General features: G+C 53.0%; 1 protein-coding gene across 1 annotated transcript in view; it reads right to left on the reverse strand.

Moving 5' to 3' along the window:
- KRI1 (KRI1 homolog) overlaps window positions 1–17,000 on the reverse strand; it is a 32,770-nt gene extending 15,770 nt beyond the window's left edge. Inside the window, exons 1-11 of the mRNA XM_073654178.1 lie at window positions 16,851–17,000; window positions 9,940–10,016; window positions 9,227–9,332; window positions 7,445–7,535; window positions 7,313–7,367; window positions 6,965–7,014; window positions 3,844–3,937; window positions 3,498–3,575; window positions 2,306–2,448; window positions 425–554; window positions 138–233 (exon numbers count right to left, since the gene is read on the reverse strand). Of these exons, the coding sequence (XP_073510279.1) occupies window positions 138–233; window positions 425–554; window positions 2,306–2,448; window positions 3,498–3,575; window positions 3,844–3,937; window positions 6,965–7,014; window positions 7,313–7,367; window positions 7,445–7,535; window positions 9,227–9,332; window positions 9,940–10,016; window positions 16,851–16,926 (996 nt within the window). The 5' untranslated portion in view covers window positions 16,927–17,000. The remainder of the gene's footprint in view (window positions 1–137; window positions 234–424; window positions 555–2,305; window positions 2,449–3,497; window positions 3,576–3,843; window positions 3,938–6,964; window positions 7,015–7,312; window positions 7,368–7,444; window positions 7,536–9,226; window positions 9,333–9,939; window positions 10,017–16,850) is intronic.
- Window positions 17,001–17,350: the final 350 nt, after the last annotated feature.

The following is a 17,350-nucleotide window of genomic DNA, read 5'->3' on the forward strand; positions in this document are numbered from 1 at the left end:
GCAGTTATATTCTTGTACATAGGGGCAGTATTATAGTAGTTATATTCTTGTACATAGGGGCAGTATTATAGTAGTTATATTTTTGTATACAGCAGTTATATCCGGAAACCATCTCCTTTCGGTTTGCTGGTGCTCACCTTCTTCTTTCTCTCCTTTATCTCTTCCCGTTTTCTCTTCCTCCGATCATCTTTCCGTCTTACTGATTGTGCGATAGTTCTGGGGAAAGTCTTAATCTGAATACACAATACATTAGACAGTCAGTCATACAGTTATATAGATCAGATATTGATTGCAACATGATCACCGCTTTCCTGTTTAGGATTTGCAGTCAGTGACATCAGCGTCTCCCTGTCCTGGATCTCTCTACATACTCAGGATAAACGGCTCCCACGATCCCATCCCTGAACGCTCACCGATAACTCACCAAATCAGAATCGGGTTCCTCAAATCTAAAATTGTATTTTCTCTCAAAATCTTCCTGTTTCTTTAGGAAAAGTTCACCCTCGTCCTCAGAGTCCGAGATGTGCAATGCCTTCTCCAAAGCTGCGGGGGCGCTGCAGGGAGAGATGAGAGCACGATGATCACCTATCACTTCCCTATGTGAGATTACAGCTGTTATTACACATCCAAACTGTAATAATAATAAGGGGGCATGTCCTCCATCATCACATCAATCAGATTACACACACATACATTATATATATAATAAATATATATATATACACAGTTATATGAAAAAGTTTGGGCACCCCTATTAATCTTAAGCTTAATGTTTTATAAAAATTTGTGTTTTTGCAACAGCTATTTCAGTTTGATATATGTAATAACTGTTGGACACAGTAATGTTTCTGTCTTGAAATGAGGTTTATTGTACTAACAGAAAATGTGCAATCTGCATTCAAACAAAATTTGACAGGTGCATAAGTATGGGCACCTCACCAGAAAAGTGACATTAATATTTAGTAGATCCTCCTTTTGCAAAAATAACAGCCTCTAGTCGCTTCCTGTAGCTTTTAATGATTTCCTGGATCCCGGATGAAGGTATTTTTGACCATTCCTCTTTACAAAACAATTCCAGTTCAGTTAAGTTTGATGGTCGCCGAGCATGGACAGCCCTCTTCAAATGATCCCACAGATGTTCAATGATATTCAGGTCTGGGGATGGAGTAGATTTGGAGCGGTGTTTTGGTCATTGTCTTGCTGAAAGATCCATCCCCTGCGTAACTTCAACTTTGTCACTGATTCTTGAACATTATTGTCAAGAATCTGCTGATACTGAGTGGAATCCATGCGTCCCTCAACTTTAACAAGATTCCCGGTGCCGGCATTGGCCACACAGCCCCAAAGCATGATGGAACCTCCACCAAATTGTACTGTGGCTAGCAAGTGTTTTTCTTGGAATGCTGTGTTTTTTTGCCGCCATGCATAACGCCTTTTTGTATGACCAAACAACTCAATCTTGGTTTCATCAGTCCACAGGACCTTCTTCCGAAAAGAAATTGGCTTCTCCAAATGTGCTTTTGCATACCTCAGCCAACTCTGTTTGTGGCGTGCTTGCAGAAACGGCTTCTTTCGCATCACTCTCCCATACAGCTTCTCCTTGTGCAAAGTGCGTTGTATAGTTGACCGATGCACAGTGACACCATCTGCAGCAAGTTGATGCTGCAGCTCTCTGGAGGTGGTCTGAGGATTGTCCTTGACTGATCTCACCATTCTTCTTCTCTGCCTTTCTGATGTCTTTCTTGGCCTGCCACTTCTGGCCTTAACAAGAACTGTCCCTGTGTTCTTACATTTCCTTACTATGTTCCTCACAGTGGAAACTGACAGGTTAAATCTCTGAGACAGCTTTTTGTATCCTTCCCCTGAACAACTATGTTGAATAATCTTTGTTTTCAGACCATTTGACAGTTGTTTTGAGGAGCCCATGATACCACTCTTCAGAGGAGATTCAAACAGGAGAACAACTTGCAAGTGGCCACTTTAAGTAGCTTTTCTCATGATTGCATACACCTGGCTATGAAGTTCAAAGCTCAATGAGGTTACAAAACCAAAAAAGGGGCTTTAGTAAGTCAGTAAAAAGTAGGTAGGAGTATTTAAAACAAGAAAATGATAAGGGTGCCCATACTTATGCACCTGTCAAATTTTGTTTGAATGCAGATTGCACATTTTCTGTTTATTTTATTTATTTAATTTTTTTTCACACACACATACATATATACATACACACACTCATGGTTAAAGAAAAAAAATCAGAGCTATGCTTAACCATTTTCCATTTTATATATTTCCTTATACTAAATCTCACCATTCTTCATCATCATCGTCGTCATCTTCCTCCTCCTCCTTCTCAGACTCTTCGTTCTTATACTCCTTGTTCAGAATATAATCTCTCAGGAATTTCTCCCCTTCATCCAGAGTAGGATTACTCCAGAATTCCTTTAAATAATCCTATAAAAAAAAATAAAAAATCAGCGTCTAGCCCCATCCCCCCGCACTGTACCATGGGTAATGTGGCTACCAACCAAAATGATAAGAAGTCATAGCCAATATAGTAGCTCTGACCAGAGTCCTTGCCCAGTCTTGCCGGAGTCCCTAAAGGGGTTAAGTCTCACAAGATATATTTATTCCTATATCCATAGGATCTGTCTGAGAGACCACATTTTTCTTCAGTACGTGAGTCCCCTGATCTCTCTTTAAAGCAGGGGTCCGACCAGAAGTGAGCGGGATGTCCACATGCGCCAGAGCTCCCCAAATACAGCCAAGCGCATCTGCATTCCTCATAGGAGAACTATATAGTCACCCGATAGGACACTTTAAACAATATCCATCTCAAGATGAAAAGTTTTGGTCTTATTTAGTTCCTGCCGCTCCCCTGAGTTTTCCTGTTTTTGTTTTTTCAAAATCCACCGCACGATTCCAGAGATATGAGCCTTTTCATTTAGCAGTAATTTGAATGCGTTTTTTACTAAAGGGCGTGGCCTAGATGACAATTATGCAAAACAAATCTAAAGACACGCCCCCGAGGATCCCACGAAAAAAAATAAAAAGGCCCATATCTCTGTAACCGTAGGGCAGATCTTGAAAAACGAAAAATGTAAATACACAAGGGAGCAAGGGGAATTAAATAAAATAAAAAGGGTAGCTTTTAAGCTTGTAACAGGTCCTCCTTAAGTGGCTGATAACAGATATCAATAGCTTAAAAAGGCAAAACTCTAGTTTGCCAAGCAAAATTTCAATTGTACTTATCATGTATGGTGTGATGTCTCTGGTTTCTGATTAAAAATGGATCAAACAGAATCTGTCTGTGACATGCGATCATTTATGAACCAGGTGACAACGGCCACCCTTCCTAGCCCCGTGTATTCCGTGGTGGGCCTTACACCTCAATCTGTGACTATGGAGTGTCAAGATATAAAGTGATCTGTATAACTAACAGGGATACAGTTACTTATGTTATACTAAGCAGACTGTTCCATTATCTCACATTTATTACTCACCATTTCCTTCACATCATCTAAGTTTTCAATGTTCTTTTGTCCTCTGAGCCAAGCGATGTATTCTTCATCCTCCTGCTCCTGCAAGATGATCATACAAAAGATTTATGTAAAATACCACCTATGGTAACTCCTAACCTATGGCACTAAAAATACTGCAGAACTACAATGCCCAGAATGCCTCCGACATAGTCAGAGCCACACCTAGGAGAAAGCTACATCCATTGAAAGATAGTTCTACTGCCCTCTAGTGGACAAAAGGAACACTGCTGAAACTTGCTGTTTCTTCCTGCAGCCTGAGCCTCATGGCTCCTCACGCAGCTCCGCCGCAGCCACAGAGCACACTCACCTGTTCTTTCTTGGTTTTGCTGCGTTTTGTTAGCAGATTTGCTGCAGTCTCATCCTCTTCATCATTGTCACTGTCCTCAACAAACTGACGGAAACTGAAGAGTCAGAAAAAGACAGTTATTATTGTCACCCTGTGGTGGGAGGAGCAGACTCCATGTCACACAGCTCCTCCCTCCTGTCACCCTGTGGTGGGAGGAGCAGATCCCATGTCACACAGCTCCTCCCTCCTGTCACCCTGTGGTGGGAGGAGCAGACTCCATGTCACACAGCTCCTCCCTCCTATCTGTCACCCTGTGGTGGGAGGAGCAGACTCCATGTCACACAGCTCCTCCCTCCTGTCACCCTGTGGTGGGAGGAGCAGACTCCATGTCACACAGCTCCTCCCTCCTGTCACCCTGTGGTGGGAGGAGCAGATCCCATGTCACACAGCTCCTCCCTCCTGTCACCCCGTGGTTGGAGGAGCAGATCCCATGTCACACAGCTCCCCACCCACCTGTCACCCTGTGGTGGGAGGAGCAGACTCCATGTCACACAGCTCCTCCCACCTGTCACCGTGGTGGGAGGAGCAGACGCCATGTCACACAGCTCCTCCCTCCTGTCACCCTGTGGTGGGAGGAGCAGATCCCATGTCACATAGCTCCTCCCTCCTGTCACCCCGTGGTGGGAGGAGCAGATCCCATGTCACACAGATCCTCCCTCCTGTCACCCTGTGGTGGGAGGAGCAGATCCCATGTCACACAGCTCCTCCCACCTGTCACCCTGTGGTGGGAGGAGCAGATCCCATGTCACACAGCTCCTCCCTCCTGTCACCCTGTGGTGGGAGGAGCAGATCCCATGTCACATAGCTCCTCCCTCCTGTCACCCTGTGGTGGGAGGAGCAGACTCCATGTCACACAGATCCTCCCTCCTGTCACCCTGTGGTGGGAGGAGCAGACTCCATGTCACACAGCTCCTCCCTCCTGTCACCCTGTGGTGGGAGGAGCAGATCCCATGTCACATAGCTCCTCCCTCCTGTCACCCCGTGGTGGGAGGAGCAGATCCCATGTCACACAGCTCCCACCCACCTGTCACCCTGTGGTGGGAGGAGCAGATTCCATATTACACGGCTCCTCCCACCTGTCACCCTGTGGTGGGAGGGGCAGACGCCATGTCACACAGCTCCTCCCTCCTATCTGTCACCCTGTGGTGGGAGGAGCAGATCCCATGTCACACAGCTCCTCCCTCCTGTCACCCTGTGGTGGGAGGAGCAGATCCCATGTCACACAGCTCCTCCCTCCTGTCACCCTATGGTGGGAGGAGCAGATCCCATGTCACACAGCTCCTCCCTCCTGTCACCCTGTGGTGGTGTGAGGGTCGTGATGACATTCCACTCGTCCTCCAGTCACTCCAAATTCAAACTATGAGCATGGGTCAACCATTCAAAGAATGAGTCAGACAACAAGCTGGTTCAAGCTCAGAGCATGCTCAGAAGACTACTACAGTCAACGTCCTCAGCATTGTTCTGAATTTATTTTTTACATGCACAAATCTAAATACACTACATAATGGGAGGGGAAAGGGGTTGTCCGGGGCGGGGTAAGCCATGAAAGTCCAATGTCTGGCCACTCCTGATTGGTCCACATCTCCTTATCTCAGTCTCTGGGCAGATATTGCAGCCGTCAGCTTATAATCTTGTTTCGTTTCTCTGAAATAAGTCTTGGCAACACTGGAACTGTCTTAGTTTAAATTTCGATTTGAGTATTACGTAGCAAGGAAAGCTTATTGTTATATGATACAAAATGGTGGTTAGTACATTAGCAAAAAAGCGTATAAAAGTTACAAAAGTATAAAAGTTACAAATATATATATTCTTTTACCCCGACAGTGGGAGGAGCAGATCCCATGTCACACAGCTCCTCCCTCCTGTCACCCTGTGGTGGGAGGAGCAGATCCCATGTCACACAGCTCCTCCCTCCTGTCACCCTGTGGTGGGAGGAGCAGATCCCATGTCACACAGCTCCTCCCTCCTGTTACCCTGTGGTGGGAGGAGCAGATTCCATATTACACGGCTCCTCCCACCTGTCACCCTGTGGTGGGAGGGGCAGACGCCATGTCACACGGCTCCTCCCTCCTATCTGTCACCCTGTGGTGGGAGGAGCAGATGCCATGTCACACAGCTCCTCCCTCCTGCCACCCTTTGGTGGGAGGAGCAGAGTCCATGTTACACAGCTCCTCCCTCCTGTCACCCTGTGGTGGGAGGAGCAGACCCCATGTCACACAGCTCCTCCCTCCTGTCACCCTGTGGTGGGAGGAGCAGACCCCATGTCACACAGCTCCTCCCTCCTGTCACCCTGTGGTGGGAGGAGCAGACCCCATGTCACACAGCTCCTCCCTCCTGTCACCCTGTGGTGGGAGGAGCAGACCCCATGTCACACAGCTCCTCCCTCCTGTCACCCTGTGGTGGGAGGAGCAGACCCCATGTCACACAGCTCCTCCCTCCTGTCACCCTGTGGTGGGAGGAGCAGACCCCATGTCACACAGCTCCTCCCTCCTGTCACCCTGTGGTGGGAGGAGCAGACCCCATGTCACACAGCTCCTCCCTCCTGTCACCCTGTGGTGGGAGGAGCAGACCCCATCTCACACAGATCCTCCCTCCTGTCACCCTGTGGTGGGAGGAGCAGACCCCATGTCACACAGCTCCTCCCTCCTGTCACCCTGTGGTGGGAGGAGACCCCATGTCACACAGCTCCTCCCTCCTGTCACCCTGTGGTGGGAGGAGCAGACCCCATGTCAAACCGCTCCTCCCTCCTGACTGTCACCCTGTGGTGGGAGGAGCAGATCCCATGTCACATAGCTCCTCCCTCCTGATTGTCACCCTGTGGTGGGAGGAGCAGATCCCATGTCACATAGCTCCTCCCTCCTGACTGTCACCCTGTGGTGGAAGGAGCAGATCCCATGTCACATGGCTCCTCCCACCTGTCACCCTGTGGTGGGAGGAGCAGACTCCATGTCACATAGCTCCTCCCACCTGTTACCCTGTGGTGGGAGGAGCAGACTCCATGTCACATAGCTCCTCCCACCTGTTACCCTGTGGTGGGAGGGGTATGTCACAGCTCCTCCCTCCAGGATCACATACTGCTCACCTCTCTCGGATCTGTCTCTGTTCCTCCATGTATGTCGGGGATCGCGCTCTCTAAAATTAGATTAGATACAAAATGGATTAAAAATGTTCTTCATTTATGGGATTTCCAGAATTAGAGAACAAGTCTGGTTTCCTCTAAAGAACATCACCACTTACCCACAGACTGCAGCAATGTGGCTGAGCTGCAGTACCACACACAACCTGTGGACAGAGATGGCGCTGTCTTCTGCAGAAAGCAGCCGCGTGATCTAATTCTATACAATCCTGTCAGTGAGTGAACCCAGGAGAACGAGGCACCTGCCCCCAGGAGAGTCCGCGGAGCACACGGCGACGCCCGGCACAACGTTACCTGATCCTGCATGAAGGCGTCGTCTTCCCCGGAGCTTTCATCATCCTCGTATTTACTGCAAGGAAAGAAGATGATTAACGACAGCAGCAGCCTACTGGAACCTCACGTCAGGAGGACGAGCGACCACCTCACCCCTCCTTCTCCAGGATGACTTTTCTCTCATAGTCCTTCAGGTACATCGGCTTCTCCTTGGAAATCTTACTCGGGCTCGGGGCAGACGTATCTGAAACGCCAAATATCATCCAGAGGTCACAGATGGGGAAGACGAGGGAAAGAAAAGACCTTCAATATGCCAACAGCTACAGGACACCAGCACAACCTGTATAATACTCCGGAGCTGCACTCACTATTCTGCTGGTGCAGTCACTGTGTACATACATTACATTACTGATCCTGAGCTACATCCTGTATTATACCCCAGAGCTGTACTCACTATTCTGCTGGTGGAGTCACTGTGTACATACATTACATTACTGATCCTGAGTTACATCCTGTATTATACTCTAGAGCTGCACTCACTATTCTGCTGGTGCAGTCACTGTGTACATACATTACATTACTGATCCTGAGTTACATCCTGTATTATACCCCAGAGCTGCACTCACTATTCTGCTGGTGCAGTCACTGTGTACATACATTACATTACTGATCCTGAGTTACATCCTGTATTATACCCCAGAGCTGCACTCACTATTCTGCTGGTGCAGTCACTGTGTACATACATTACATTACTGATCCTGAGTTACATCCTGTATTATACTCCAGAGCTGCACTCACTATTCTGCTGGTGCAGTCACTGTGTATATTCATTACATTACTGATCCTGAGTTACATCCTGTATTATACTCTAGAGCTGCACTCACTATTCTGCTGGTGCAGTCACTGTGTACATACATTACATTACTGATCCTGAGTTACATCCTGTATTATACCCCAGAGCTGCACTCACTATTCTGTTGGTGCAGTCACTGTGTACATACATTACATTACTGATCCTGTACTGTTCCTGAGTTACATCCTGTATTATACTCCAGAGCTGCACTCACTATTCTGCTGGTGCAATCACTGTGTACATACATTACATTACTGATCCTGTACTGATCCTGAGTTACATCCTGTATTATACTGCAGAGCTGCACTCACTATTCTGCTGGTGCAGTCACTGTGTACATACATTACATTACTGATCCTGTACTGATCCTGAGTTACATCCTGTATTATACTCCAGAGCTGCACTCACTATTCTGCTAGTGCAGTCACTGTGTACATACATTACATTACTTATCCTGTACTGATCCTGAGTTACATCCTGTATTATCATCCAGAGCAGCACTCACTATTCTGCTGATGCAGTCACTGTGTACATACATTACATTACTGATCCTGAGTTACATCCTGTATTATCCTTCAGAGCTGCACTCACTATTCTGCTGGTGCAGTCTCTGTGAACATACATTACATTACTGATCCTGTACTGATCCTGAGTTACATCCTGTATTATACTCCAGAGTTGCACTCACTATTCTGCTGGTGCAGTCACTGTGTACATACATTACATTACTGATCCTGAGTTACATCCTGTATTATACTCCAGAGCTGCACTCACTATTCTGCTGGTGCAGTCACTGTGTACATACATTACATTACTGATCCTGTACTGATCCTGAGTTACATCCTGTATTATACTCCAGAGCTGCACTCACTATTCTGCTGGTGCAGTCACTGTGTACATACATTGCATTACTGATCCTGAGTTACATCCTGTATTATACTCCAGAGCTGCACTCACTATTCTGCTGGTGCAGTCACTGTGTACATACATTACATTACTGATCCCAAGTTACCTCCTGCATTATACTCCAGAGCAGCGCTCACTGTGTACATACATGTCTTATATACAGTCAGGGTTCTCACCGGCTTCTGTGTAGAAGGTCACGTCCTCCTTGTAGATGATGGGATCTTTCTTCTTGAGAAGGGACAGGGTGCGGTAGAAGTCTTTGTCCAGTTGGGGGTCGATCGCCTGCAGGACGGAGGAGAGGACATATCAGTCTCCCATAGATAACGCTGGGCCGTGCGTCTGCTCGCCGACATCATGATCGTCTGCTCCCAACATCTGGGGGTCGGCTGAGGACCCCCTACTGGTGACCCGCGGTGGGGATTGATCTTTGCCCCTGATGACAGCCATTTGTCGGGGGGCCGCATTACTCACCAGGTCAGCCATAAGGGCCCACGTCTTGTCCAGCCTTGACTTCTACACTGTAGGAAGTGTCTGGGAGTCAAGAAGGCGGAGTTAGTTGCTACGGACCCCTGACTAGCACTTTGGGGGTCCATTTACTGATGCAGCCTGAGCCCATTAGTGATCACATAATATAAAGGGATCAAAATAGAAGCAGAAGCAAATTAACCCACCAGTTACCATCATAGAGTAAACCATCGGCAAGTTGCCATTTATGGATCTAATAATGAAAATAAAAAACAGATCAGCCAACAGCAGCTCACCTGCTTACTGATGGTTTCCATTCAAAAACGAGCAAAAAAAATAAAAAAAAGTCTATTTAAAAAAATAAGCTGGATTTTATATGACTACATAACAGTGTCATCACCGCCACCCCGGGGTCCGTACCCACCAGGTCATCCTCACTGTCCGACCCGGAGCTCGAGGAGCCGCTGCCGTCCGCTTGTTTGTCCCCATACCGGTCCTTCACTGCAAGAGGAGGAAGAGAGAAACAATCCGGTGACTCCTCTAAGAATACAAATACCCTCAGAGGCTGAACGCTGCTCACAGCTGAGGGTTTGTTACATTGTTACACACTGCTCTTATCAGGACAGGAGAGATTTCACCCTGCTCAGTGCTCTAATGGGGGGAGAGGGCAGGGGCGTAACTATAAAAGTGGTCACAATCCCACCCCAGCCCTGGAGACTGGGGGGGCACAAAGGTCATTTTGCACCATATGAAAAAGGACCATTATTATTAAAGACCCCTGACAGTTGGGGGCGCTGTTAGAGATTTTGCATTGGGGCCTACAGGCTCCACATTACGCCACTAAGTGAGGGGGAGGGGGAAATGTGTGGGACCAGCCGGCATTGTTGTGGGGGAGAAGAACCTGGGAGGAGCAAGCACGGTAGTGGGAGAAAAAGAGGAACAAGCTCATAGTTTTGTGGAGGGGGGGGGGGAATTGTGCTGTAATGGGGGGCAAAAAGGGAGGGGGTGACATACGGGTCTAAAGAATGTTGTTGTACCTTGGGGGGCAGCTCATTCGCTGTTGTGATGGAAATGGGGGAAGTCTAGAACCAGCTTGTGCTGTAATGTAAAGGGGGCACCTGAGACCAATGCACACTGTTGTGAGGAGGGGGCATCTGACACCAATGCACACTGTTGTGGGGAGGGGGCATCTGAGACCAATGCACACTGTTGTGGGGAGGGGGCACCTGAGACCAATGCACACTGTTGTGGGGAGGGGGCACCTGAGACCAATGCACACTGTTGTGGGGGAGGGGGCACCTGAGACCAATGCACACTGTTGTGGGGGAGGGGGCACCTGAGACCAATGCACACTGTTGTGAGGAGGGGGCATCTGACACCAATGCACACTGTTGTGGGGAGGGGGCATCTGAGACCAATGCACACTGTTGTGGGGGAGGGGGCACCTGAGACCAATGCACACTGTTGTGGGGGAGGGGGCACCTGAGACCAATGCACACTGTTGTGGGAGAGGGGGCACCTGAGACCAATGCACACTGTTGTGGGGGAGGGGGCACCTGAGACCAATGCACACTGTTGTGGGGGAGGGGGCACCTGGGACCAATGCACGCTGTTGTGGGGGAGGGGGCACCTGGGACCAATGCACGCTGTTGTGGGGGAGGGGGCACCTGGGACCAATGCACGCTGTTGTGGGGGAGGGGTCACCTGGGACCAATGCACACTGTTGTGGAGAGGGGGCACCTGGGACCAATGCACACTGTCGTGGGGGAGGGGGCACCTGGGACCAATGCACGCTGTTGTGGAGAGGGGGCACCAGGGACCAATGCACACTGTTGTGGAGAGGGGGCACCTGGGACCAATGCACGCTGTTGTGGAGAGGGGGCACCTGGGACCAATGCACGCTGTTGTGGAGAGGGGGCACCTGGGACCAATGCTCACTGTTGTGGGGGGAGGGGGCACCTGGGACCAATGCTCACTGTTGTGGGGGGGGGCACCTGGGACCAATGCACACTGTTGTGGAGAGGGGGCACCTGGGACCAATGCACGCTGTTGTGGAGAGGGGGCACCTGGGACCAATGCTCGCTGTTGTGGGGGGAGGGGGCACCTGGGACCAATGCACGCTGTTGTGGAGAGGGGGCACCTGGGACTAATGCACGCTGTTGTGGAGAGGGGGCACCTGGGACCAATGCTCACTGTTGTGGGGGGAGGGGGCACCTGGGACCAATGCTCACTGTTGTGGGGGGGGGGGCACCTGGGACCAATGCACACTGTTGTGGGGGAGGGGGCACCTGAGACCAATGCACACTGTTGTGGGGGAGGGGGCACCTGAGACCAATGCACACTGTTGTGGGGGAGGGGGCACCTGAGACCAATGCACACTGTTGTGGGGGAGGGGGCACCTGAGACCAATGCACACTGTTGTGGGGGAGGGGGCACCTGAGACCAATGCACACTGTTGTGGGGGAGGGGGCACCTGAGACCAATGCACACTGTTGTGAGGAGGGGGCATCTGAGACCAATGCACACTGTTGTGGGGGAGGGGGCACCTGAGACCAATGCACACTGTTGTGGGGGAGGGGGCACCTGAGACCAATGCACACTGTTGTGGGGGAGGGGGCACCTGAGACCAATGCACACTGTTGTGGGGGAGGGGGCACCTGAGACCAATGCACACTGTTGTGGGGGAGGGGGCACCTGAGACCAATGCACACTGTTGTGGGGGAGGGGGCACCTGAGACCAATGCACACTGTTGTGGGGGAGGGGGCACCTGAGACCAATGCACACTGTTGTGGGGGAGGGGGCACCTGAGACCAATGCACACTGTTGTGGGGGAGGGGGCACCTGAGACCAATGCACACTGTTGTGGGGGAGGGGTCACCTGGGACCAATGCACGCTGTTGTGGGGGAGGGGTCACCTGGGACCAATGCACGCTGTTGTGGGGGAGGGGTCACCTGGGACCAATGCACGCTGTTGTGGGGGAGGGGTCACCTGGGACCAATGCACACTGTTGTGGAGAGGGGGCACCTGGGACCAATGCTCACTGTTGTGGGGGGAGGGGGCACCTGGGACCAATGCTCACTGTTGTGGAGAGGGGGCACCTGGGACCAATGCACACTGTCGTGGGGGAGGGGGCACCTGGGACCAATGCACGCTGTTGTGGAGAGGGGGCACCAGGGACCAATGCACGCTGTTGTGGAGAGGGGGCACCTGGGACCAATGCACACTGTTGTGGAGAGGGGGCACCTGGGACCAATGCTCACTGTTGTGGGGGGAGGGGGCACCTGGGACCAATGCTCACTGTTGTGGGGGGGGGCACCTGGGACCAATGCACACTGTTGTGGAGAGGGGGCACCTGGGACCAATGCACGCTGTTGTGGAGAGGGGGCACCTGGGACCAATGCACGCTGTTGTGGAGAGGGGGCACCTGGGACCAATGCTCACTGTTGTGGGGGGAGGGGGCACCTGGGACCAATGCACGCTGTTGTGGAGAGGGGGCACCTGGGACCAATGCACGCTGTTGTGGGGGGAGGGGGCACCTGGGACCAATGCTCACTGTTGTGGGGGGAGGGGGCACCTGGGACCAATGCTCACTGTTGTGGGGGGGGGGGGGCACCTGGGACCAATGCACACTGTTGTGGAGAGGGGGCACCTGGGACCAATGCACGCTGTTGTGGAGAGGGGGCACCTGGGACCAATGCTCACTGTTGTGGGGGGAGGGGGCACCTGGGACCAATGCTCACTGTTGTGGGGGGAGGGGGCACCTGGGACCAATGCTCACTGTTGTGGGGGGGGGGGGGGCACCTGGGACCAATGCACACTGTTGTGGGGGGGGGGGCACCTGGGACCAATGCACACTGTTGTGGAGAGGGGGCACCTGGGACCAATGCACGCTGTTGTGGAGAGGGGGCACCTGGGACCAATGCTCACTGTTGTGGGGGGAGGGGGCACCTGGGACCAATGCTCACTGTTGTGGGGGGAGGGGGCACCTGGGACCAATGCTCACTGTTGTGGGGGGGGGGGCACCTGGGACCAATGCTCACTGTTGTGGAGAGGGGGCACCTGGGACCAATGCTCACTGTTGTGGGGGGGGGGGCACCTGGGACCAATGCTCACTGTTGTGGAGAGGGGGCACCTGGGACCAATGCTCACTGTTGTGGAGAGGGGGCACCTGGGACCAATGCTCACTGTTGTGGAGAGGGGGCACCTGTGACCAATGCTCACTGTTGTGGGGGGAGGGGGCACCTGAGACCAATGCACGCTGTTGTGGGGGGAGGGGGCACCTGGGACCAATGCTCACTGTTGTGGGGGGGGGGGCACCTGAGACCAATGCACACTGTTGTGGAGAGGGGGCACCTGGGACCAATGCTCACTGTTGTGGGGGGAGGGGGCACCTGAGACCAATGCTCACTGTTGTGGAGAGGGGGCACCTGGGACCAATGCTCACTGTTGTGGAGAGGGGGCACCTGGGACCAATGCTCACTGTTGTGGAGAGGGGGCACCTGGGACCAATGCTCACTGTTGTGGAGAGGGGGCACCTGGGACCAATGCTCACTGTTGTGGGGGGGGGGGCACCTGGGACCAATGCACACTGTTGTGGAGAGGGGGCACCTGGGACCAATGCACGCTGTTGTGGAGAGGGGGCACCTGGGACCAATGCTCACTGTTGTGGGGGGAGGGGGCACCTGGGACCAATGCTCACTGTTGTGGGGGGAGGGGGCACCTGGGACCAATGCTCACTGTTGTGGGGGGGGGGGGCACCTGGGACCAATGCACACTGTTGTGGAGAGGGGGCACCTGGGACCAATGCACGCTGTTGTGGAGAGGGGGCACCTGGGACCAATGCTCACTGTTGTGGGGGGAGGGGGCACCTGGGACCAATGCTCACTGTTGTGGGGGGGGGGGGCACCTGAGACCAATGCTCACTGTTGTGGAGAGGGGGCACCTGGGACCAATGCTCACTGTTGTGGAGAGGGGGCACCTGGGACCAATGCTCACTGTTGTGGGGGGAGGGGGCACCTGAGACCAATGCACGCTGTTGTGGGGGGAGGGGGCACCTGGGACCAATGCTCACTGTTGTGGGGGGGGGCACCTGGGACCAATGCACACTGTTGTGGAGAGGGGGCACCTGGGACCAATGCTCACTGTTGTGGGGGGAGGGGGCACCTGAGACCAATGCACACTGTTGTGGGGGAGGGGGCACCTGAGACCAATGCTCACTGTTGTGGAGAGGGGGCACCTGGGACCAATGCTCACTGTTGTGGAGAGGGGGCACCTGGGACCAATGCTCACTGTTGTGGAGAGGGGGCACCTGGGACCAATGCTCACTGTTGTGGAGAGGGGGCACCTGGGACCAATGCTCACTGTTGTGGGGGGGGGGGGGCACCTGGGACCAATGCTCACTGTTGTGGGGGGGGGGGGGGGCACCTGGGACCAATGCTCACTGTTGTGGAGAGGGGGCACCTGGGACCAATGCACGCTGTTGTGGAGAGGGGGCACCTGGGACCAATGCTCACTGTTGTGGGGGGAGGGGGCACCTGGGACCAATGCTCACTGTTGTGGGGGGGAGGGGGCACCTGGGACCAATGCACGCTGTTGTGGAGAGGGGGCACCTGGGACCAATACACACTGTTGTGGAGAGGGGGCACCTGGGACCAATGCACACTGTTGTGGGGGGAGGGGGCACCTGAGACCAATGCACGCTGTTGTGGGGGGAGGGGGCACCTGGGACCAATGCACACTGTTGTGGAGAGGGGGCACCTGGGACCAATGCACACTGTTGTGGAGAGGGGGCACCTGAGACCAATGCTCACTGTTGTGGAGAGGGGGCACCTGGGACCAATGCACACTGTTGTGGAGAGGGGGCACCTGAGACCAATGCACACTGTTGTGGAGAGGGGGCACCTGGGACCAATGCACACTGTTGTGGAGAGGGGGCACCTGGGACCAATGCACGCTGTTGTGGAGAGGGGGCACCTGGGACCAATGCACGCTGTTGTGGGGGGAGGGGGCACCTGAGACCAATGCACGCTGTTGTGGGGGGAGGGGGCACCTGGGACCAATGCTCACTGTTGTGGAGAGGGGGCACCTGGGACCAATGCACGCTGTTGTGGAGAGGGGGCACCTGGGACCAATGCACACTGTTGTGGAGAGGGGGCACCTGGGACCAATGCACGCTGTTGTGGAGAGGGGGCACCTGGGACCAATGCACGCTGTTGTGGGGGGAGGGGGCACCTGAGACCAATGCACGCTGTTGTGGGGGGAGGGGGCACCTGGGACCAATGCTCACTGTTGTGGAGAGGGGGCACCTGGGACCAATGCACGCTGTTGTGGAGAGGGGGCACCTGGGACCAATGCTCACTGTTGTGGAGAGGGGGCACCTGGGACCAATGCACACTGTTGTGGAGAGGGGGCACCTGAGACCAATGCACACTGTTGTGGGGGAGGGGGCACCTGGGACCAATGCACACTGTTGTGGAGAGGGGGCACCTGGGACCAATGCACGCTGTTGTGGAGAGGGGGCACCTGGGACCAATGCACACTGTTGTGGAGAGGGGGCACCTGGGACCAATGCACACTGTTGTGGAGAGGGGGCACCTGGGACCAATGCACACTGTTGTGGGGGAGGGGGCACCTGGGACCAATGCACACTGTTGTGGAGAGGGGGCACCTGGGACCAATGCTCACTGTTGTGGAGAGGGGGCACCTGGGACCAATGCACACTGTTGTGGGGGAGGGGGCACCTGGGACCAATGCACACTGTTGTGGAGAGGGGGCACCTGGGACCAATGCACACTGTTGTGGGGGAGGGGGCACCTGGGACCAATGCACACTGTTGTGGAGAGGGGGCACCTGGGACCAATGCACACTGTTGTGGAGAGGGGGCACCTGGGACCAATGCACGCTGTTGTGGAGAGGGGGCACCTGGGACCAATGCTCACTGTTGTGGAGAGGGGGCACCTGGGACCAATGCACACTGTTGTGGGGGGAGGGGGCACCTGGGACCAATGCACATGGGTCTGGCACCGGCTGTAGCATGTGGCTACTTGTCTCCACCACTCGCCGGTCTGGATATCTGTGATTGGCGCAGGCTGGAGAGACTCTCACGCCACAGCCCAGTGATGGAGAACTAGAAGTCCCAGCATAGCTCTGAGTGATCTATAGTATTTTACATTGGAAAGTGAGAACTACAAGTCCCAGCCTCTCTATTACACGCAGGGAGTTGTAGTCCGGCCTCTCTATTACAGGCAGAGGGCTGTACTGTTTCCCTTTAAAGCACAGGAAAACCATTTCCGGTACGACCTATAACACGGACCGCGGGGAGCGGGTAACTTACGCCGCTGCAGCTCCTCCTTCTCCCGGTAGCGGTCATAGCGCTCAGCAAACTTGCGATTTATTTTCAGTTCGGCCATGCTGTCCGCGGCACCAGGAACCACGTTACCTTACAGGACACGCCCACTCTCTTACGTCATGCGTTCCATCGGAGACAATAACAAATCCAGGATGTCGTTTTTTGCGTTCCAAGCTATACTAGCCAATCATCTCCGAGGAAGGAGTGGCGCTATGTTAAAGGGCCAGTACACTATTTATGTTAATTCGTCCTGTTATGGTTAGGTGGAGGTCAGTACTGAAGCTTTAAGTGAATTATGTGACTGCTCTTTCACCCTTGCTCTATGAGGAGGACTTCTCACCTGTTATCCTGCTTCTTCCATGAATCCACTATATAATATTGAGGGTTTGGCTACTGCTGCACAATGGAAAAAGGATCAAGTAAATCGCAGACAAGTCACAAGCAGATTGCATTGGCACGATTTACTTTACGGCTCTAGTCTTAAG

This window comes from Phyllobates terribilis, unplaced genomic scaffold (assembly GCF_046119375.1).
Source record: "Phyllobates terribilis strain yellow unplaced genomic scaffold, ASM4611937v1 Scaffold_11__3_contigs__length_659146591, whole genome shotgun sequence".
Taxonomy (NCBI): domain Eukaryota; kingdom Metazoa; phylum Chordata; class Amphibia; order Anura; family Dendrobatidae; genus Phyllobates; species Phyllobates terribilis.